The following is a 22,287-nucleotide window of genomic DNA, read 5'->3' on the forward strand; positions in this document are numbered from 1 at the left end:
AACCACTGCAGCACCAGGCCGGCCCCCATCACCTACTGCTTAAATCTGCCCTTTCTCTACCTCTTTCTGGCAGGATTGTTTAATTCTAGGTTTGGATTTTCCTAATTGTTCAGATTCCTCTCACCTCTGCTGAGTTGAGTCCTTTGCACAGAGTAAGACCTCAAAAAATATATGTTCAAGACAGGAGGAGTCCACAATGTTGGTTTCCAGGACAGGAGTGTGTGGATAGACTTCGTCTTGGGAGCATTCTTTAATACCATATAGTGATGCCTAGTGTTACGAGTTGAAGTGTGTCCTCCAAAAATGATGTGTTGAAATCCTAACCCCCAGTACCTAAGAAGGTGACCTTATGTGGAAACAGGGTCATGGCAGATGGAATTAGTTAAGATGAGGTCATTCTGGAGGAGTGGAGCAGAGTGAGCCCTTAATACCGGATGACTGGTGTCCTTATAAGAGAGGGTCACGTAAAGACAGACACACAAAGGGAGAAGGCCATGTGACAACAGAGGCAGAGACTGGAATGAAGCATCTATAAGCCAAGGAACACCAGCTTGGCAAACCACTAGAAGCTGGAAGAAGCCGGGAAGACTCCTCCCCTACAGATTCCAGAGGGAGCATGATCCTACAGACACCCGGATTTGGACTTCTCGCCTCCAGAATGGTGAGAGAATAGATTTCTATTGTTTTAAGCCCCCCAGTTTGTGGTACTTTGTTGTGACATCCCTAGGAAGCCAACAGACCTGGGAAGTTCATCAGATACCTCTCATTAGACACATGATAAGCACCTCAGCGTGCAGTTGCCTGCTCACGGAGTAGCTGCCTCCTCAGATTTTCTGTGGGGAAGACTCACAACACACATTGAGAGGCTTGACATTCAACCCCCAGGCCCATCACACCAGCGGAGGAGCCTCTGAAGACGAAGCAGAGGGTTCCAGATACTAAGGAATATTTACATATACCAGCAGGTGGTCTACACACACATTAAGGCAGACTGATCTCAGCAGGGAGCTCAGTCAGGAAGGAAAAATAATACAGCCTCATCAGAGCAGCCAGATGGCCCTGGGTCTGACCCACAGATAGAAACGGAAGCAAAGTCATGCCTCCACTGCATCAAAAGTATTCAAATGGGGTGGACGGAGAGAAAGAAGAGCCTCTGAACACGAAGGCATTTATTTTTAAGAGTCAGAACTCCTGGAGTCCTCATGTTGCCAAAAGAGCATTTTCACCTTTGGTTCTTTACTTTATTTTTAGCAATATTCGAAGCTCGCCTGTTGGCCAGTGCTAAACGAGGCCAAGAATATCTCCTGGAGTGTGAGAGGACACAGCAATCCCCTCCTGGTACATGGAAGACACTGTCCTGGGCCACACTGTCCTGTCCTCTGGGGTGGGCGCCTCCTTAGCAGCCGTGGGACTCAGGGCAGGAGACTCTGGGACTCAAGGACCTTCTGTCAGGAAGCTAAAGGAAAGCTCAAAATAGTCATTCAGAAATGTTGCCCTGACTTTGGCCTTTGGTGGGTGAAGAGCAAAATTAGGTTAAAAAAAAGTTATAGGTGAAAAAAAGGCATGAGGGACAAGTAGAATAAATGAAAAAGAGTAAAGAGAGCAGCAGAGAGAGTGTAAAAAGTTTTTTCAAGATGAGGGAGGGCTGTGCAAATCTAAAAGCACATGAGGAGATTTTGAAGATGCTGGAAAAAGAAAGGTAACAACAAGTCAAGACCCCCGAGGAAGCAGGACTGACTCTGGTTTTTGGAGAGACAGACAGACCTCTCCTCAAGGTCGTGATAACTTCAGGAGGCAATACAGTGAGCGGAGAGCCCGAGAGCATGGCTGCAGCCGGACAGCCCAGGTGCAAATTCCTGTCTCTGGGCACATAATTTAACCTCTCAGGGCTTCAGTTTCTTCATCTGTAAAGTCGGAATAACAGCACGTGCCTCACGGAGTTCTGAGGATTTGATGAATCAATACAATTAAAATGCTCAGGACAGGCTCTGCCACACAGTAAGTCCTCGACAAGTTGAGCTGCAACTGTTATTGTTACTGTTACTGTTGTTGCTCTCTAGAGCAGCAGGGTCTGGCACAGAATAACTCAAGCAAAAAGAGGAAGATTGGCAACAGACATTAGCTCAGAGACACTCTTCCTCACCAAGAAAAGAAAGATTCATGGGAAGGAAGAGCAGACTTGGCAACACCTCTCAATTTCTTCATTTTAGACCTCAATCTTCAAAAACATTCGAATTCTGCCACAACTAGAAGGACCCACAACTAAAATATACAACTATGTACTGAGGGGCCTTGGGGAGAAGAATTAAAAAAAAAAAGGTTGGCAACAGTTTTAGCTCAGGTGCCAATCTTAAAAAAAGAAAAAAGAAAAGAAAAAGATTCAAATTCTCTTCTGCTGTTGCTTGTTTGACCTCAGAACCTGAGGGGAAGGATAGCATCATCAACGGATCCAGTCTGTGCTCCCCAAATTCATGAGAGTTTTAGAGGAATGCCAAAACAAACACATCAGAAGTGTTGACTCTCCACGAACATAGGTGAGAATTCAGCTTATCTACCAAACCTCCTTGAGTCAGTAAGTTCAAATGCCATTTCCGAAGAACAGGCGGGGGAGGGGGTGCAGGAGGAGGACCTAGTTTTAAAGACAAGTCTGAACACTGCCATCAGTTATTTGAAATTAAGCTGGTCCCATGCCTTTTGGAAACTGCTAAAAATTAAAGAAGAAATGGCAATATTACTTTTAGAATGATTTAAAAAAAGAAGCCCTATCTAGGTCAACTATAAAGTTAAAGCTGCTTCTATTTAGAAAGAGAGGGAACTTGAATAGAAATGAATGCGAATTATGGAACCCCATTGTTTTTAGCATGCAAAAGCTTAAGGCTATGGGGCCGGCCCGGTGGCGCTGCGGCCTGGGGTTTGACGGTTTGGATCCGGGTGAGGACATGGCACTGCTTGGCACTACATGCTGTGGTAGGCATCCCACATATAAAGTAGAGGAAGATGGGCACGGATGCTAGCTCAGGGCCAGTCTTCCTCAGCAAAAAAAGAGGAGGATTGGCAGAAGTTAGCTCAGGGCTAATCTTCCTCAAAAAAAAAAAAAAAAGCTTAAGGCTAAAGGGAAGATGAAGTATAGGGAAAGACAATGGGATTAAATATATTTCCTTCTTAGTAACTATTTTAACAGGTCAAGAAGAGGAATTTTATCTTTGGTATGCTGGCCGACTTCAGAGAGAGGCATCATTCCAGACTAAGTATCAAAGGTGGGAGAAGATACTGGGAAACGGAAAAACATGAATAGTAATAATGCCTAAAAACCATCATTAGAACTGCAACATTGAGCGCATCTGGGAGAGATGAGAGTGCCGAGTGGATGAGGGAAGATGATGGTGATGAGGCTGATGACGGCTGCTACCGTTTATTGAACGCTCACCATTTGCCAGGCTCTGTGCTGTATAATTTGTATGAATTTATTCAATCTTCACAACAACAAGTTTTAATAATATCCCCATTTTATGGATAAGGAAACAAGCTTAGGAGTGGTCAAGTAACTTGTCTGAAGTCACAGAGCAGAGACCTGAGCTCAGATCTCTCTGACTTCTTTACCACCAGACTGCAGGGCCTCCAGGCCCTGTTTAGTATTAATGAAGTGGCTTGTGTAGTGGTGCTGCCCCTTATTTCTGCAATGGGAAGCACACGGTGTAGTGGGAAAGCACTAGACCAGGGGTCATTAGATCTCAGTCCCAGATGAGGGACCTGGGTCCCAGATGGAGGCTCTCACACACCCACTTGACCTTGAAATGAGGCACGAAGCACATGGGCGCTCAGATCCTCACCTGACGGTGCCACTGAACAGAACGGGCTCTTGAGGAATGATGGACAGCTTGCTTCGGAGGTCGGCCAGGCCGATATCACTGATTCTCACTCCGTCGATCTTGATGCAGCCTCCGGATAACTCCACCAGACGAAAGAGGGCCATCCCCAGAGAGGACTTCCCTGATGAGTCAGGAGACATGCAGAAAAGTAGCTCAATTAGCAAATTCTGTGAGGACAAAACTGGTTTATTGTGAGGGCAAAATAATCTATTTTTCGATTTCTATTCGATTATTATTTTGACTGATTAGCTGAGATATTGTATCAAATGATAGCCAGAAACAGAAAAAAAAACGATGAACTTCCCTGAGCTCCCAAGCATATACATTTAAATCACAGCTTCAGCCTGAGAAGACTTTGGAGGGACTGCTACACTGTCATAACAGTAAAACGGAAAAATGCCGGGACCGGCCTGGTGGCACAGTGGTTAAGTTTGCACGTTCCGCTTCGGCAGCCTGGAGTTCGCCGGTTCAGATCCCAGGTGTGGACCTATGTACTACTTGTCAGGCCATGCTGACATGCAGGTGTCCTACATAGAAAGTAGAGGAAGATGGGCACAGATGTTAGCTCAGGGCCAGTCTTCCTTGGCAAAAAGAGGAGGATTGGTGGCAGATTTTAGATCAGGGCTAATCTTCCTCAAAAAACAAAAAAAAAAGAAAAATACCTCCTTTTCACCTTAGGAATGGGGACACAGGCTTTAATGCTTCTCAGGCAAAATGAGGAGAACAAGAAATCTTACAGCAAAGAGCTAGGGGCAAACCAGAGGACAAGATGTCTTCTCTCTCTTCTGTCCCCTTATTGCAGCTGAGAAACAAGGCAAGGCCTTCCATCACCACCACAGTAGCTCAGGATGGAAGAAGTTCTGGGGTGAACACACAAGGGGAGGAGGTTTTGGCTTGAGTCAGTAAGTGGCTGGAGATGACTCTGCCATGATAGGGAGCTGTGGCAGAAAAGCAGGTTTGGGGACAAAATAATGAGTTCAGTATTGTGGTGATAAGCAGAACAGCTTTTCTTAATTGAATCTTCATTTTAAAAGTTATATAAGTAATTCAAGAAGCTAATATCCATCTCTCATAATCACACCACTGTTATTTTTGACACTTTCCTTTCAGTCTTTTCCTCGGAGTTGAGAATACATCACAGATACAATGTTGCAATTGCCTTTTCCTGTTTAACATTATGTAATAAGAACTCAACCATACTATTAAAAATTTTTCAAAATAAAATTTTAGTGGCTGCAATATATTCCATCATGTGATGTACTCTTTCTTACTTAACCAGTCCTCTAACTTTGGACACACAGTTTATTTAAAACTTATTATAATAATGTTATGGTTCAAACTTTGCTCCTACTTTTCAGATGATTTCCTTGGGGCAGATTCTCAGAACTGAAATTACTATGTCAAAGGATATAAACATTTAAAAAGCTCTCTGTATATAGCGCCCCCACCCTCCCCAAAAGCTTGACATGGTCCCAACTACCTTTCTGCAACTCGGACCCACAGTTTAGATCTAGAACTGCAGGCTTTTAGCGGTTAGACCAGTTTTCCTTAGCAGGATGCTGGTTCTTGACCCTCCTACCCTCCTCTTGCCTCCACGCTCTGAGAGACCTCTCCTGAGAGCTTCATGACTCTATTCAGCGGTCACTGGGGGTACCAATATCCTGCCCTGCCCCAGTGATGCGGCCATATCCCCACTGTCGGAATTGTCCCCTGGGCAGAATCCTCTCAAACAACCTAATGGGAACGAACCCAAAGTAACATCCATCTTCCTCAGGCAGCAATCCTCACATCCATCTACGAGAAACGAGTTGGGAAATCCAAATCCTCGTAGCAGGACAATTCTTAATGAGGCCTTCCCCTCCTGGAAGTGAACGGCTTTATCTGGCTTGGGGGATCTGGGTAGGGGCCCCTCACCCAGATAAAAGGAAGGCGGGAGACCTTCCCGCTGTGCTGAGACAGCGTTTGTTTCAACGTCTGAGCTAAGGAAGGAATGGCGCTCCAATAAACGGGTCAAGCTGTTCCACTTTAACAAAAAATGCCTAGGCTGGGGTCACCTGGACTGGAAGGTTTTCTAGTTCTCTGAATCTAGACCACCTTTGCACTGATGGAATGTGCTGGCAAAAGGGGCAATGAAGTCCTCACGGTGGTGTTCTTGATTGCGATCACAGCAGAGCCAGGGGTCGACGAGACTTGGAAGAAGCTTATTAGGACCAGAGTTTAGACTTTGTAAGTCAGACTATTTATAATTATTTTGTTTTTCTTGTTGATTTCTCTTCTGTCACCATTTATGGTTTAATAAAGTCTCGGTGAGTATTTCTGCCCGTCTCACCTGAGTTAAAGGGAAATCACGGGGAGGGACATCAGGCAGAGCTTTCAGGAGAGCAGCATGCCCTTGCGGGCCAGTGCAGGAGAGGGGATTTGAGGGACAGAGCAAAACAAGAGCTCTGGGGGCGGTAATCCTCCTTGGCTGAACATTCTCTTTCCAGTATAAGAAACCCAGAGGCAGTGTCTTGTTTTGACATGAAATGCCTTCAAACAGAAAGCAGGAAATGACTTTTTCTTTTCTTCTTAGCAGGTTCTTTAAAGTAAATTGGCCAGAAAAGATAGAAGGCTTTTTTTTTTTTTAATAGAAAGAAAAAAAAAAGCTAAAAGAGTTTCGATGCCAAGGAAGCATGGAGCCCAGAGAGCTAACGAGAACTGAGCCAGAGAGACCTCACATACACGGGCAAACAGGTTACTAATAGGAGACGAGACTCAGACTTTGAAATGTTATTCAGGAAGGACAGGGAAAGAAACTAATCATTCAAGTGTTGGCCCTAGAAATCCAAAGGGCATATAGTAAAACCTTCTAAGAATGAGTGACGTAAAATGTCTAAAATGAAGGCGAATTCTCTATCTCTGCAACTGATGTCAGACCAAGAAAATAATTTCTGTCTTGAAAGCAATATAGGTTCCTTATTTAGAGTTGAGTTAGCTTCTGATAAATATGAGGCTATACTGGCAATGCATCATAGAGACCTTACATTTTTTGTGTATTTTGACTTCATAGAAATATAAATATATTCATTGGTTAAATATAAATTATGGTACATCCATAAAATAGAATTTTATATCATGCAGCATAGAAATCATGTCATAGAATACTAACTGACATGAAAAATATTTGGTAGTTTTAAAAGCAGGCCATGAACCAGTGTGGGTAAAAGGATCCCGTTTTTGTAAACATTACCTGTTGATAGAAAAAGCCCAACAAGGGGGCCGGCCCTGTGGCCAAGTGGTTAAGTTTGTGTGCTCCACTTTAGCGGCCCAGAGTTTCACCGTTTCGGATCCTGGGCTCAGACATGGCACCATTCATCGGGCCATGTTGAGGTGGTGTCCCACATGCCACAACTAGAAGGACCCATAACTAAAATATACAACTACGTACCGGGGGGATTTGGGGAGAAAAGGCAATTAAAAAAAAAAAAGAGGAGTGGCAACAGTTGTTAGCTCAGGTGCCAATCTTTAAAAAAAAAAAAAGGAAGAAAGAAAAAGCCTAACAAGACATCCACAAAAATGTTAACATAATCATCTCTGGTGAGGGGAGTTACAGGTGCTTTTCCCTTTGCTCTTGGCTATACGTTCCAAGTCTCCTACACTGAGGATGTATACTTCTATGATTAGGAAAAGTGCTAAATGTTATCAAAGCCGGGTTGAAAATAAACCTAGAACACTGGTTTCAGGGGACCTGAGACACTAATCACTCATTTAACAGGGATCTGGTTTAAAAGGATAAGAGTGATATTCAGTAAACAGCAAATCATGGGCCCAAACTTCACTCCCATAGGTTCAAACGTTTCTCCAGAGAGGCCTCTGCACATCCTTACCCGATCCCGTCCGTCCCACAATGCCAATCTTCTCCTTAGGTTTGATGGTGAAGGACACTTTCTTCAGAACCAGAGGGAGATTTTCTTGGTACCTCATCTCTGCATTCTCAAAGGTGACCTCTCCTTCTTGGGGCCAGTCAGGGGAGGGAGCCTTGTTCTTAATTCTGGCAGGTGCTTCCAAAGAGAGGGTCTGGGGAGACACAAGTGGCTGGTTCAGACTGACCACAGATTCTGTGGGAGCTGCAAGGCTTTGTCATAGGGAAGTGAGACCAGGACAACCACAGCAACAGAGAGGCGGCTGCCATCCTGTCCCCTTGCTGTGAAAGATTCCCTGGGCAGTAAATGCTTATCACCACTAAACTAGACAGAGCACAACAGCTACTAAGTTCACACTAAGCAGTTTCCAATGGCTGGCAAGCAGCAGCTGGGGAAGGGCAGTGGCTTTCAACCTGCCTTCCGTCTTACGGAATTCTTCCATACAACTGCCGTGCAGGCCAAGGGTGGGGCATGAGGCTTCCATGCCTCTTCAACCACGGCAGTTTTTATGGGAATTCTTCGAAAATATTCCACTCGAAATAGAATTCCACCATTTCAAAACTACTGGCCTAAACCAAAGGAAGGAAACTAACATTTAATCAGATTCTGGCATTCTGACGTATCTCGGTCAATCCAGGAGACATGGACTCTATTCCCAATTCCCAGCCACTAACCAGCTGGGCGATCTGGATATACCACTTCTTCACTCTGGGTCTCATTTTCTCATCTGCAATTGTGGGCATGGGATTACACAATCTCGGAAATCCATTCTAGCTTCAAAATGATGTATTTAATACAACCGCTTGGGTAATTTTTGTTACCAACAGTCATACCCCCAATGTTTTAAAACTCTCTGGCAACTAATCATGGGGCTCACAGCCTTATAGGGAAATAAGGGCCAAAGACTATCACGTGCTGGGCAGCGAGTGGGGAACTGAAGTCTAAAACTCCAAGCTGGAAGGACTCCATGCTGGGACAGGCATCCAGGTTGGGGACTGGCAGTGGGGAGCCAGTCCTCAGAAATGTGACTGGCTTGTGCAGGGTCCACTCTGTACCATGCCTGATCATCACCGTGACCTCTCCAGCAAGAGACCCTCACTAACAGCGATGTTAAATCGAACACTACATACCTGTATGTACACCTGCCCACAGACAAGAACACTGGGCAAAGAGGCTAATGTATAAACATAAGGAACACCTATTAGCAGATATATTTGATAGCTACCTGCCATCCTTTCTGAATTTCTAAGTTTCAGAAATATCCTATGACTAGTGAGGTTCATTGTCAAAACAATGCTAGAAAATGCAGTTTACATAATATACTAGTTCTCAATTGAAAGGGTCATTTTTCTTTTTTTTAATTGTTTTTTAAAATTAAGATATAAATGATATATTACTTTCAGGTGTACAACATAATGACTCAATATATGTTTACATCGTGAAATGATCACCATAATAAATGTAGTTAACATCCATCACCACACAGCTACAATTTTTTTTTCTTGTGATGAGAACTTTTAAGAATCCTCATTTGGGGGCTGGCCCAGTGGCCGAGTGGTTAAGTTCGCATGCTCCGCTGCAGGCGCCCCAGTGTTTCATTGGTTCGAATCCTGGGCGCGGACATGGCATTGCTCAACAAGCCACACTGAGGCAGCATCCCACATACCACAACTAGAAGGACCCACAATGAAGAATATACAACTATGTACCAGGGGGCTTTGGGGAGAAAAAGGAAAAAAAAAAAGTCCTTTCCACAGTTATTTCCTACCATGCCTGCAGGAAAACTTACGAGCTGGTTCATTATAAAAAAAAAAAGAATCCTCATTCGTCAGGACTCTGTGTCTCTCTATACAAAACTACTTTCAGAGTTACAATTAGGACACCAGCAAGCCACTCCCCCATGACAAGACAGCTGACAAGAGGTTACTGAGGGAAGGTGGGAAGAGCCAAGTAATCTCAGTATCAGCTAAATTAACTGGTTTCTAAATCGTGAATGCAGTTTAGAATTAGTGATGGATCTACAGCATCAGCATCTCCAGAGATGAGGCCCACGTCTGCCTTTGCCTGAAGCTCAGTAGGGGATCCTGACAGCCATCCCTGGTTAAGAACAAGTAAACTAGACTAAGATTTAAAACAATACGTGGTTTTAAACAGTGTAAGGAAAATGGTACATTAGTCAGCTTAACTCACTAACAAGATTCTAAACATTTTGGAAATTAGCTGATGAACGTAAGGTCTTAATCAGACACAATTCACAAATATGTTAGGAAACTCTTATGCTATTCTCTTCTCCGTTCCACACATCTCCAGCTGGAGAGACTGCTGGTCCTCTCCCACAGGATAAGATAAGGCAGAGAGCACGAGCGTCTTCCTTGCACATCCACCTGTGGCAGTACAAGGGTAAAACAACCCCAGGAAGGCTCAGATGCAGTGAAAGGCCTGGAGCAGCCTGACCTTGATGTAGTGGTTGATCCTCTCCACCGAGGTGAATCGAGCTTCTGTCTCGGATGCCAGTCTCACGGTAAACTGGAACAGCCCCGTTAACTGATAATGGAAAGGAAAAATCCAAGAAAGAATTCATTATAAATACATACTGGGCCAACAGTGAAAACATCCTTCATCTAGGGGATCAGAACTCAATTGTAAGAACGACCTGGGCATCCGCAGCAGCTGGTTTTAGGGACTGAGTCATTCTGCAAACATTTAAGACAATGCCTATTAACCCCTAGTCAACTGCAATTCTCAATGAATGCAGGGGGCATCACGCTTCTGCTGGCACTACCTTTCCTGTATCCAAACATTCTCCACCTATCTTTTCATTTCCAGTAACATGCATGTGTAGCTGAATAACTTCCGGCTTCATACTTGTGCCTGGACCTGCCACGGCAGTCATGACAAATGGAGATATATGAGCAACCAGTGACAATACTTCTGGGAAAGTCAAATAAGAGAAATAAGGCTGCAAAAAGTGCACGCAGAGCCCCTGTGCACCTCAGACTGAGGATTCTGCAATGCTGTATATATAATACACATTCTTCCCCATCCGATAATCAAGTAAATTTGCACAACGTGGACAGACACCTTTGGGTATCTGTGAAGACACCTATCTCTTCTTGGGTTTCCTTTGGTTACTTATTAACTTTTATCTTTCCAATATGGAAAAACGTCGAACATTTTATAAGAGCAGAGAGGACAGTATATGAACTCCCATGTACCAAACATCCATTGTAAAAAATTACCAACTTATAACCAACATTCTTCCATCTGCCACACCCCAGCCCTCTATATTATTTGGAAGCAAATCCCAGATAGCCTATGATTTCATCCATAAATATTTTAGCTTATATCTCTCTAAAACATAAACACTCTAAAAACACAATACCACTATCACATCTTAAAAAAGTAATAATAATTCTTTAACATCTTCAAATATTTAGTCAGTGTTCAAGTTCCCAATTGTTCTTTGAGCTATTTAAAGACCTTCAACCATCCTTAGGGACCAGAAGGGTTTACATATGTAACAGTATTAGGCAAACCAGGGGCCTGAAAATAAAATGCACAGAAGAAGTATATTGAGGATACAGTATTTCTTAGAAGACTAGGAAGAAGCCAGAGACGAGAAGGTGGTGAACACAGAAACCTACAAGTAAGAAACTATTTTCAAAATCATGTTTATTTATGAAGAAAAGAGCACCTATTTCTTAAATACATGCAACAGACTTAAATCCCTTTATTCCTATAAATGACTCTTATCTCTCTCCCATCCTCCCCGCCCCAGCCAAGTCCAGATTGTTCCTGCTGAAGCAGACCAGGAGAAGGGAGGTGAAACAGTGGCTTACGGCAGAGCCCCCTACCATGCCTCTCCTAGGCCAACACAGGAAGGACTCACACGAGCCAAGATGATGCCCTCATCCCAGAGACTGACCTGGACAGCATAAGAGATGGCAAGACCCGAGTAGGCTGGGGGAATCTGCCCGTGCATGAGGACAATCATCAGCCCGGTGGTGGTGATGAGGGCAATGCTGATCAGGTCCAGCCGCACAGCCAGCCACCGCATCGCACACGTGAACAAGAAGAAAGGACTTTGGTTGTTATCCAGTAGCTCCTGATACCTGTGAGGAAGACAGAACATCAAATAGGCAAATAAAGTACCATACAACCCTGGCTGTGGATGATGTCAAAGCTTCGGTGACTTACAGATGGAGGGCTAAGATTTAAGTACTTCCTGTTTGTAAGTAGGAGAATGATAGGGAAACTTAAGAAGTACAGAGTATTCCAGGCTCCACTCACAGGAGGACATGGGGTTTTCTAGTTTTACCCTTTCAAAGAAATGTATTAAAGATGTTAGGAAAAATATCTACTTCGACAGCATCTGGAAAGCTGAGGGAATGAGACAAAATAAAGAGGTTTTGTTAAGCTTCAGAAAAATGTCTTAGGTCTGGGGTCACTTTCTCAAAGAAAGAGATATAAAGGCAAACTGCAGAAATGACCCAAGACCAGGAAAAATTGAATGAATATGAAAGTGGAAATTGTCTGCTGATGCACCACCATTGGGCAGAATGGTACTTGTTTCCCAAGGCCATGAGGCAAAGAGCCAGGAACAGTGAGCTAAACCACAGTAAAAAAGACCTGGACAACTTTTGCCATTGAAGGAGCAAGACACTACTGTCAATAGGAGACCTGGGGAGCAGAGCAGACCCCATCTGAAGGCTCGGGCGCTGCAAACAATTAGAACTCCAGAGAAGGAAGTCTTGCCAGGCAAATGTGCTTTGCTTTAGAAAAAAATCACATTTCCTCCTTACATAAGATATGCGCCCTTTAGAGAAAATTTAGAAAATGCGACACAGAATAAGAAAATGCAAAAGTCCAGTACTCTCACCACTCAGTTAAAACCAGAGTTAATATTCTGCTGCATTTCCTCCCAGGATTTTTTTCAATGCACTCACATTTAAGTGTATATGTATACACACATGTACACAGTGTATTTTACTTTTTTTCACTTAAAGTCCGAATGTATTTTTCTGAGTCATTTAACCTAAGCTTTCTATTCTAGATTTTCTTTTTAAAATTAATTACTTAATTTTTGGAATACACAATATATGCACAAAATAGAATATTTAAAAGGTATAAAAGGTTTTACCACGAGAAGTCAGTCTTTCTCTTGCCCATCCCCAAGCTACTCAGTCCCCCTTTCCAGTTGGGCAACTATTAGTTTCTTGCGTATCCTTTCAGAGATATTCTAAACGTTATATATATAAGCACAAACTTAAAAGGGAGCATACCATACACACACATCTGTACCTTGCTCTTTCACTAATGCATCTGAGAGATCACTCCATGTTAGTACTTAGAGAGCTGTTTCATTCTTTTTATGGGCCACATAATATTCCACCACATGGGGATACCATAGCTTATTTAACCAGTGTTCTAATGAAGAACATTTAGGTTAGTTTCAATCTCTTGTTAATACAACTCTCCAGAATGCTATCTATGAACATAAATTTCTCATATAAACAATGTTCAACATCTAAGTAAAATGTCACTCTAATGTCAATGACTCTTCCACTGTTCAAAAAAAAAAAGAGCAAAATTCTATCAAATATAGCCGTTCAGAGCCAAAAACCAATAGACTCCAAAGCTGTTTTCTCGTCTTCTCATTTGCTCAGAAGAGGAGTTCCAGCAAGCAAGTGAATTTTAATCAGAGATCATTAAATCACTGATACATTAAATATAGTATAAAAAATATAGTATACTTTAAATATAAAGTAATGAGCTTTATAATCCTTAGCTCTGGCTTTGAAAGGCCATTTAGACTCTTATTAAACGCTGGGATGCTGGCTCCCCTTTGAGCTCTCTGGCCCCCAACAGCACTAACCTGTGCAGAAATTCCTGCCCTTTGTTGTAGGCGTGGATGGTGGCAAGACCCTGTATGCTGGACGTGATGTGGGAGAGGAATGGTGACTGTGTGATATTGTCCAGACGCTTCAACTCTCGAATCAGGACCCTGGAGAGAGAATGAGTTCTTTGTCAGAATGGTAGACTAGCAACTCTGGCTTCATCCTCTGCCCTGGAAGACATCAACACTTCTTGTTTACCTGGAGACAATGTGCAGAATTGAAAAGAGGATGAAGAGGGGCCCCACTGCCACGAGGAACCATGGGAAAACCCCTGCGATCATTCCAATACAGAAGAACACCAGGATGACATTCTGGATGAACATCTCGGCCTGGAACGGCAGGCGCACATCGACTGGGGAAACCGGAAAGGAACAAGTGTCAGACTGTTGGGATCCACAAACAGGGAAGACGGAACCAAAAGTTTAAGAAAACAAAAAGAGGTTCCCCTATCTGAAATTTGTGTGTTGTCTTCTAAACAGTCTGATCAAAGAAAAATCTAGAAACCTGGTTGCTCTAATTTTTCTTTTCCCAAGAAAATTCATTCTTTCTTCCCTGTGCCCTCTTTTTGGTTCACTATGCTGCCCAACCCTTTTAAACAATTTTCCCCCTTTACAGGTAATATATGCTTTGTTGTAGAATATATTTGGGAAATAAATATGCAAAAGAAAATAAACAATTTATATTCTTACCAATACCCATGAACTCCTCCTAACATTTAAGAAATGTTTCATCATGGAAAGTTTTAGACATACACAAAAGTCAAGAGAATATCCAACAGTTATCAACATTTTCTTCATCTCCTTTTGGCTATCTCCTCTCTCTCACGTTTTTTTCTTTTTTTGGCTGAAGTATTTTCATGCAAATCCCAGACATGTTGATACCACTGATTTTTTTCTTTCGGTCTTTTCTCTATTTGTGTGTGCACACGTGTGTTTAACAGAAATGGGATCGTGTCATGCATCAGTTCTGTGTATCAGTGATGGTTTTGCTCCCTTGTTACCTCTGGCCATGCGCTTTACACTGGCCGATCAACATGTGAAACACATGCTTCTCTGGAGGCGGCACAGGGCAGGAGTTAAAAACATTAGTTCTGGGGTAAAAAGATCAGCTTTGTTATCTAACAGCTGTGCGATCCTGCACAAGTTATTCAACCTTTCTAGACTCAGCTTCCCCAGGCATTCAGAGGGTGAAACAATACCCACCTCTGAGGGCTGCTGTGAGGATTAGGATATGCACACAGAACATTCAGCACACTGCTTGTTACACAGGAAGCCCTCAATACATGTCAGGCGGCATTACTATTATTCTGCACTAGGGGAGTATTAAGTTCTGGTGCTGGCACAGGCCATGTAGCATCCAGAAAACCTGCCAGAGGTTGTAGGCGGTAGGTGTCCAGGACCAATGCACTACCCCCAAGTAAATGCGTGTTTTGGAATCTGAGATGCCCCTGTCCAAAGCCTTTACACTAACTCAATCCTCTGAACTTGTTTTTAGGTTAAATAAGATCAAATGAGAGAACTTAGATGGAGGATGAAAAATCAGATGGGTCCTTAGCCTAAACACAAGTTGCAATCTGGAGAAAATGCCAAAACTATAATGTTCCTGGGGTGAACACCAGCAGGGGTTGTTCTCTCAGAATCTAAAGCTGGAGAGACCTGCACATCTGGCAAGTCATCTAGAAGGCTGGCGAGCACAGTGAGCTCCAGCTTGTGCTCCAAAGAACAGGAAGAAGTGGTGAGAAATACCTTCATCCATGTCTCTGGAAAACCTGTTGAGAATCCTCCCCGTAGGGGTAGTGTCAAAAAACTTCATAGGGCTTCGAAGGATCCTTCGGAAAAGCTCGTCATGGAGCCGGGAGGAGGCTCGCAGTGTGCCCTAAGGAGGAGAGCACAAAGTGATCAGGGTCCAGGGACCCGGTGACTCAGGCAGGCTTAGTTCCTGCTCCACAGGACATCCACTCCCAAAGCTGGAGAAGAGCAAAGGCCATGGAGGAAGGAGGTGACTAATAAGAAAAGGCTGAGGTTAATGGGCTACAGGTCATTTCAACCGGGGCCACCCTACTTCAAAGGAGCTCCCTTCCTCAGAATAAATCTGAGATGCCACGCCGAAGCCTGACCATACAGTCACCAAGGAGAGGAGGAGCAGAGGCCACCACTGCATACCTTGACGAAGACCACTCCTCGAACGGCTTTCAGGATCAGCATGACGGCCATGGAGAGGGCGTAGATGCTGGCATAGTACTGCATGAGAGGATTGTCCTTCATGCTGCTGCTCACAGAGGTCTTGTTCCCTTGCATCACTGTGGTGTTCTGTTTGGAGGCAAGGCTCTATGAGGAAGATTCTAAGGACTGCTGAGAACCCCTCCTTAGGGCCATTCTCAGCTCAGGGAGGACGCAGGATAATGACTCTGGGACCTGGCTGTGGCAAACACAAGGCAGGCTTTGTCCCCTTCTTCTCTCTTTTCTAATGGACGAGGGCCGACAGCTACAGGTGTGCTACTGATAAGCTCCACGGCCCCGTGAGTTAGTCCAGGAGCAACCATCTTGTGAGGTTACATTAGGGATGGGTCTTTCTATCCTAGGTAATCCTTGTTCATTGCTTCTTTTAACTGAAAACTAGAGCCATTTCCCTAAGAATCGCCAGGGAATACAGAGAGATGGCCATATTCTTAGACATATAATTTTCCCTTGAAATGAGTAACCTTACCCCACTTCCTTGCTTGATCCAGTAACTCAACCACCAGTTGCTGAAGGCGGTGCTGCCCACGTTCAGCATGAAAAGGGATATTATGACTAGAAAGGCCAAGGGGCCCCCAGCAGCCCGGATGTAGACACCGTATACAGACCAGGGCACTGAGCCTTGCCCCTTCTCTTCCAGTTGCACGAGCTGCCCTAGGTAAGAAAAAAAGAAACACAAACTCAGAAAGAAAAGGCTACTTTTCCAAAACGAAGTCACCTACAGAATAGCAGAATCAAAGAGAGCCCATAGTTTCACAGGGCCCTAGATTAGCATTATTTCCTCTTCATCAGAAGCTTTTGTTCATCCTTTTAATATTTATTAATCACCTACTACAAACCAAGACCAGGAAGAGGCCCTGGAGTGGTAAAGAGGATTAAGACGAGGTCCCTGCCCTCGGGATCTGGCTGAGGATCCCTCCACAGTCTAGTAGGACAGACAGATAAACAAACATGCAATTATAGTAAAGTGTGCTAAATGCAGTCCCAGAGCTCTATTCAGGGCAGCAGGGGGACACCCAGGAGGTGTTCCTACCCTCCTTGGAGGAGTTGTGGGGTGGTTAGCAGGGAGGTTCCTGGGAAGACTTTCTGTGCAGTCTACACTGCATCTTGAAGGGAAGCCAAAGTCGGCCAAGTAGGGAAACAGTAGGGGCAGAGGAAATACACGAGCACCGGCACAGAGGTGGGAAACAGCAGAACAGTAAGTACAGACAGTTTAGCATGGTTAGGACATTACATGCACAGGAAGAGTGGATAAGCAGGCTGTGGTCAGAGGGTGAAGGCATTTGAACTTTATCCTTCAGACAAGATCTCCTCAAGAGAATGGGCTACAGGTGTGTGTGGAGCTTTGCCTCCCCAGCCCTATTAGGTGGGCCTGGGATGGCCAGACCAGCCACCTCTGGCAGCGATCAGCCCCTTCCATGCATCCCAGTGTCCCAGACAAATAATGGCATTTTCTATATGTGCCATATCAGGAAAAAGGTTAGAAAACACGGCTTTGAAAATAGGAGGTCACTGAAAGGCTTCATGTAGGAAAGTGGGTTGGCTGGTCTCCTATTTTTAACTATATCCCTCAGCTGTCTTGATGGAGGACAGATTTAAAAGGAGACAGCTGTAACACTCTAGGTAAGAGATGACAAAGGCCAGAACCAGGGTCATGGCAATGGAGATGGAATTTCAGGAGGTAACTTCAGCAGGACATGGTGATTGGCGGGAGGAAGAGACAGAAAATTCAGGGATATCTCCTTGGAGCTCCCAGGGTGGTCAGATGACTGGTGCTGATGTGAGACTACAGAGAAACAGCCCTACCAGAAGCCTCTGCCTCTTCATCACATATGATGTTTAATTATCTTGGAACAAGCCACACCCGCCATGAGCACTTTAAGAATTATGAGTCTCCAGGTTAGTGGCTATGTAGATGAGAACAAATGTTTCCTAAGGATAGTCTGTTTTTTCGTACTGCCTGTGGCAGGGACTGACAGATGTCTCAGCCTTCTGTGCTGTGTTTATTTTGTGGGCTGTGAGAGTCAGGTTATCTGAAATCATACGTGAAGTCAAAATCTCACATGTGGCTTATCAAAAGAAAGAAAAGAGGTAGGGAGTGGTAAATCAGGAGGTCAACTCCTAATTCTGAACTTCTGCTGCAGTTTTTAAAGATTTTATTTTTCCTTTTTCTCCCCTAAGCCCCCCTGATACACAGCTGTGTATTTTCAGTTGCGGGTCCTTCTAGTTGTGGCATGCGGCACGCCGCCTCAGCGTGGCCTGATGAGAAGTGCCACGTCTGCACCCAGGATCCAAACCGGCAAAACCCTGGGCTGCCAAAGCCGAGTGCGCGAACCCAACCACTCTCCATGCGGCCGGCCCCCTCTGCTGCAGTTTTAAGAACAAGGAAGTGAAAACAGGCCCATCTCCAAAGCAGTGGCAAACCCAGGAAAGTCCTGGATTCAAAACGTCAGGTGAGGGCGCCTGAAACTAATATAATGTTGTATGTCAACTACAGTAGAAAGAGAAAGTCAGGTGAGGAGGGGACACAACAAAAAGAGAGCTTCAAAACAGGGCTGCATTCTCTCTCTCTTTTTGTTTGGTCAACTGATATGCAGCTTAAAATTCACAAAGGTGAAAATACCTAAGGTATTGAAAATAGCTTTTCTGACTCCCAAGATTTGTTCCAGGTAATAAGACAAAGGGTTAAAAAACAGGACCAAGGACTCTGGATAAGGAAAGTCAAGCAGGAAAACCCCTAGCTGTAACTCCTCACCACAGGCCTGCTGCGGTCTCATCAGGACAAGCCAAGGGGTGTATCCTTCTAACAGGAGCGACGGAGGGCGTGGGCCTTCTTGGAGCCCAACACCTCTGTCCTGGTTGGCACTGGCTTTTAAAGAGCAGGGGTGAGTCATAGGAAGGACAGGGGCATCTCTACCCACCATTCAATGTTTCCTTACTCAACATGACTCAGTTATGACTACCTACACCTGACCCCACCCCACAGAGGAAGATATGGCCTTCTTGGGAAAGATGAAAGGTCATTCTTATTGCCTTGGTCCGTTTAAGCAAACAGAAGGTGCCTCACGGTCTCCTAATATTATACAAGAATTTTGTTATCTCAGAAATATAAGGCCAGGTACTCTACAACACACAATGCTATCAAACATCATGAATTACCGCATGGCATAATTACTGATAAACTTTAATGACAAATCTAAAATCTCAAAAAAGGTCCTTACCTTCCTCTGGCTTCACTGCTTTCTCTTTCTTTACTGATCCTGTTTTAGGACCCTTCTCTTGTGTTTTCTTCTGTGAACCACTAGTTTCCTTTTTTGAATTAATCTAATTTAAAAAAAAAAGTGTCTCCAGTCATGATACAGCCATTCAGACAAATGTCCAAAGGAAATATTAGAGAAGCATCTATCGAGCTGCTATTACTGAAAAGAGAGACATGTGACTTCTTGAAAGGGTCACCTATACTCATTTCTTGTACTTCCTCAACTCCTTAAATCTTTGAGATCTGGGTTCCTACCCTGTTATTCCATTGATACTGCTCTCTCTAAAGACCTAAACTCCAAACACAGTAGCCCTTAGGCTGTTCTCATCCACCCCGACTTGACCAAAGTATTACGGCTGGGATCACTTCCATTCCTCCCTTCTCCGATCCCCACATCACTAATCAAATCATAGATCTGATCATTTCCCACTGCTACCGCAGGATAAACTCAAACCTCTCAGCCTGCTTTTGCAAGACCTCCACATTCTGGCCCTAGCCTAACTCTGCAAGTTCCTCTCCCATTCCTGTGTTTTTCACTTGAAATGCCCCTCCCCTAGTCCCAACTCAGTCACAGCTGTCCTCATTCAGAGGGATTCAAATCTTACATCCTTCCTAAGGCAACTCAGACTCCTCTAGAATAAGGCTGACCCCTCCCCTGTTCTCCCAGGCACTTGGTTAGTACTCTGAAACAGCACAGTGCTGTAAATGTGACTTTGTGTACAGCGCCCCTGTAAGAGCATAGAGCACTGGGCTTCCCTAGGAGACTGAGTCCATCAAGGACAGAAATGATGTCATGCATGGTTATAACCGACACAGGGCCTAGCACCCAGACTGCCCAGAACAGGGCACACAGGGAATTAATAAACTTTCACCAAACTGAACCTGAGAAAATAGAAATGACTTAAGCTCTCCTTTCCAAATTCCTCTTATATCTTTACATAGAAAATTCTCTTAATATAGTTTACTATGTTTAATTCTATGTCATGGTTAGCCTCATGACCCCACTTTGCTCTCCACTAGACTTTTTAAAGATTTTATTTTTTTCCTTTTTCTCCCCAAAGCTCCCCAGTACATAGTTGTGTATTTTTAGTTGTGGGTCCTTCTAGTTATGGCACGTGGGACGCCGCCTCAGCATGGCTTGAAAAGCGGTGCCATGTCTGCGCCCAGGATCCGAACCGGCGAAACCCTGGACCGCTGAAGCAGAGTGCGTGAACTTAACCACTTGGCCGCGGGGCCGGCCCCCCCCCCACTAGCCTTTTTAAATCGATGGTGAAAAAAATCAGAAAATAATATAAAACTTAGAGCCACATCTGGAACATAAGATAGGCCTCTAATTTTTTTTTTAAATTAAGTAAAACAAAAAACAAACCAGTTCATCCATTTCTCCCACCTTCCACCCCCTGCCTCTGGCAACCACCAAGCTATTCTCTGGATCTATGAGTTAGGCTTTTTAAAAAAATTTATTTATTTTTAGATTCCACATGTAAGAGATAATATGGCAATTGTTTTTCTCTATCTGACTTGTTTCAATTAGCATAATGTTCTCGAGGTCCGTCCATGTTGTTGCAAATAGCAAGATTTCATTCTCTTTTGTGGCTGAATAATATTCTGTTGTCTGTGTGTATGTGTGTGTGTGTTTGTGTATCACATTTTCTTTGTTCATTTATCCATTGATAGACACTTAGGTTGTTTCCATGGCTATTATAAATAATGCTGAAATGAACATGCGGGTGCATATATCTTTTCAAGTTAGTATTCATTTTCTTTGGATAAATACCCAGAAGTGGAATTATTGGATCATATGGTAGTTCTATTTTTAATTTTTTGAGGAACCTCCACACTGTCTTCCATAGTGACTGAACCAATTTACATTCCTACCAACAGTGCACAAAGGTTCCCTTTTCTCCACATCTTCACCAACACTTATTTCTTGTCTTTTTGATAAGAGCCATTCTAACAGGTGTGAGGTGATATCTCAGTGTGGTTTTGATTTGCATTTCTCTGATGATTAATGATTTTCATGTACCTGTTGGCCATCTGTATGTCTTTTTTGGAAAAATGTCTATTCAAATCTTCTGATTTTTTTGCTATTGAGTTTTATGAGTTCTTTATATATTTTGGATATTAGCTCCTTATCAGATATATGATTTGCAAAATATTTTCTCCCATTCAGTAGATTGCATTTTCTTTTTGATGATGGTTTCCTTTCCTGTGCAGAAGGTTTTCAGTTTGATGTAGTCCCACTTGTTTATTTTTGCTTTTGGTGTCAGATTGAAAAAATCATTGCCAAGACCTATGTCAAAGAGCTTACCAACCATATTTTCTTCTGGAGTTTTCTGGTTTCAGGTCTTATTCTCAAGTCTTTAATCCATTTTGAGTTAATTTTTGTGTGTGATGTAAGATAGTGGTCTAGTTTCATTCTTTTGCATGTGACTATCTAATTTTCCCGACACCATTTATTGAAGAGACTGTCCTTTCCCTATCCTTTCTCTTCTTTCTTGTATATTCTTGGCTCCTTTGTTGTAAATTAATTGACCAGGGGTTTATTTCTGGACTCACTATTCTGTTCCATTGATCTATGTATCTGTTTTGATGCCAACGCTATACTATTTCAATTACTGTAGTTTTGTAATATGGTTTGACATCAGTAGCATGCTGTATCCAGCTTTGTTCTTCTTTCTCAAGACTGCTTTGGCTATCTAGGGTCTTTTATGGTTGCATAACAAATTTGAGGATTATTTGTTCTAGTTCTGTGAAAAACGCCATTGGAATTTTGATAGGGATTGCACTGAATCTATAGTATGGACATTTTAGCAATATTAATTCTTCTAATCCATGAGCATAGAATATCTTTCCATTTATTTATGTCTTCTTCAATTTCTTTCTTTAATGTCTTGCAGTTTTCAATATAGAGGTCTTTTACCTCCCTGGTTAAATTTATTCCTAGGTTTTTTGGGTTTTTTTTTTTGACATCTGGGTTAAGTTTATTTGCTGCTTAGCTGAAGTGCCTCTCTGATATCTTGCATAGAGTCTGCGGCATCACTTTCACACACACCCCCTTTCATATGGAATATGGCTGTCTTTGGTGAACACCAGTGGTGAGGGCCCACTAACTTAGAAGTG

At 43.4% G+C, this 22,287-nt stretch overlaps 1 protein-coding gene across 4 annotated transcripts in view; it reads right to left on the bottom strand.

Moving 5' to 3' along the window:
• Positions 1–22,287, bottom strand: part of ABCC5 (ATP binding cassette subfamily C member 5) — an 84,852-nt gene that overhangs the window by 10,615 nt on the left and 51,950 nt on the right. For all 4 annotated transcript variants that reach the window (XM_008525988.2, XM_070582446.1, XM_070582447.1 and 1 more), the window contains 10 exons: positions 19,127–19,229; positions 16,375–16,559; positions 15,831–15,977; positions 15,414–15,543; positions 13,867–14,020; positions 13,647–13,775; positions 11,697–11,883; positions 10,226–10,315; positions 7,736–7,925; positions 3,831–3,990 (listed from right to left, as the gene is read on the bottom strand). In XM_008525988.2, the coding sequence (XP_008524210.1) occupies positions 3,831–3,990; positions 7,736–7,925; positions 10,226–10,315; positions 11,697–11,883; positions 13,647–13,775; positions 13,867–14,020; positions 15,414–15,543; positions 15,831–15,977; positions 16,375–16,559; positions 19,127–19,229 (1,475 nt within the window). The remainder of the gene's footprint in view (positions 1–3,830; positions 3,991–7,735; positions 7,926–10,225; positions 10,316–11,696; positions 11,884–13,646; positions 13,776–13,866; positions 14,021–15,413; positions 15,544–15,830; positions 15,978–16,374; positions 16,560–19,126; positions 19,230–22,287) is intronic.

Source organism: Equus przewalskii, chromosome 18 (genome assembly GCF_037783145.1).
Source record: "Equus przewalskii isolate Varuska chromosome 18, EquPr2, whole genome shotgun sequence".
In the NCBI taxonomy this organism is placed as follows: domain Eukaryota; kingdom Metazoa; phylum Chordata; class Mammalia; order Perissodactyla; family Equidae; genus Equus; species Equus przewalskii.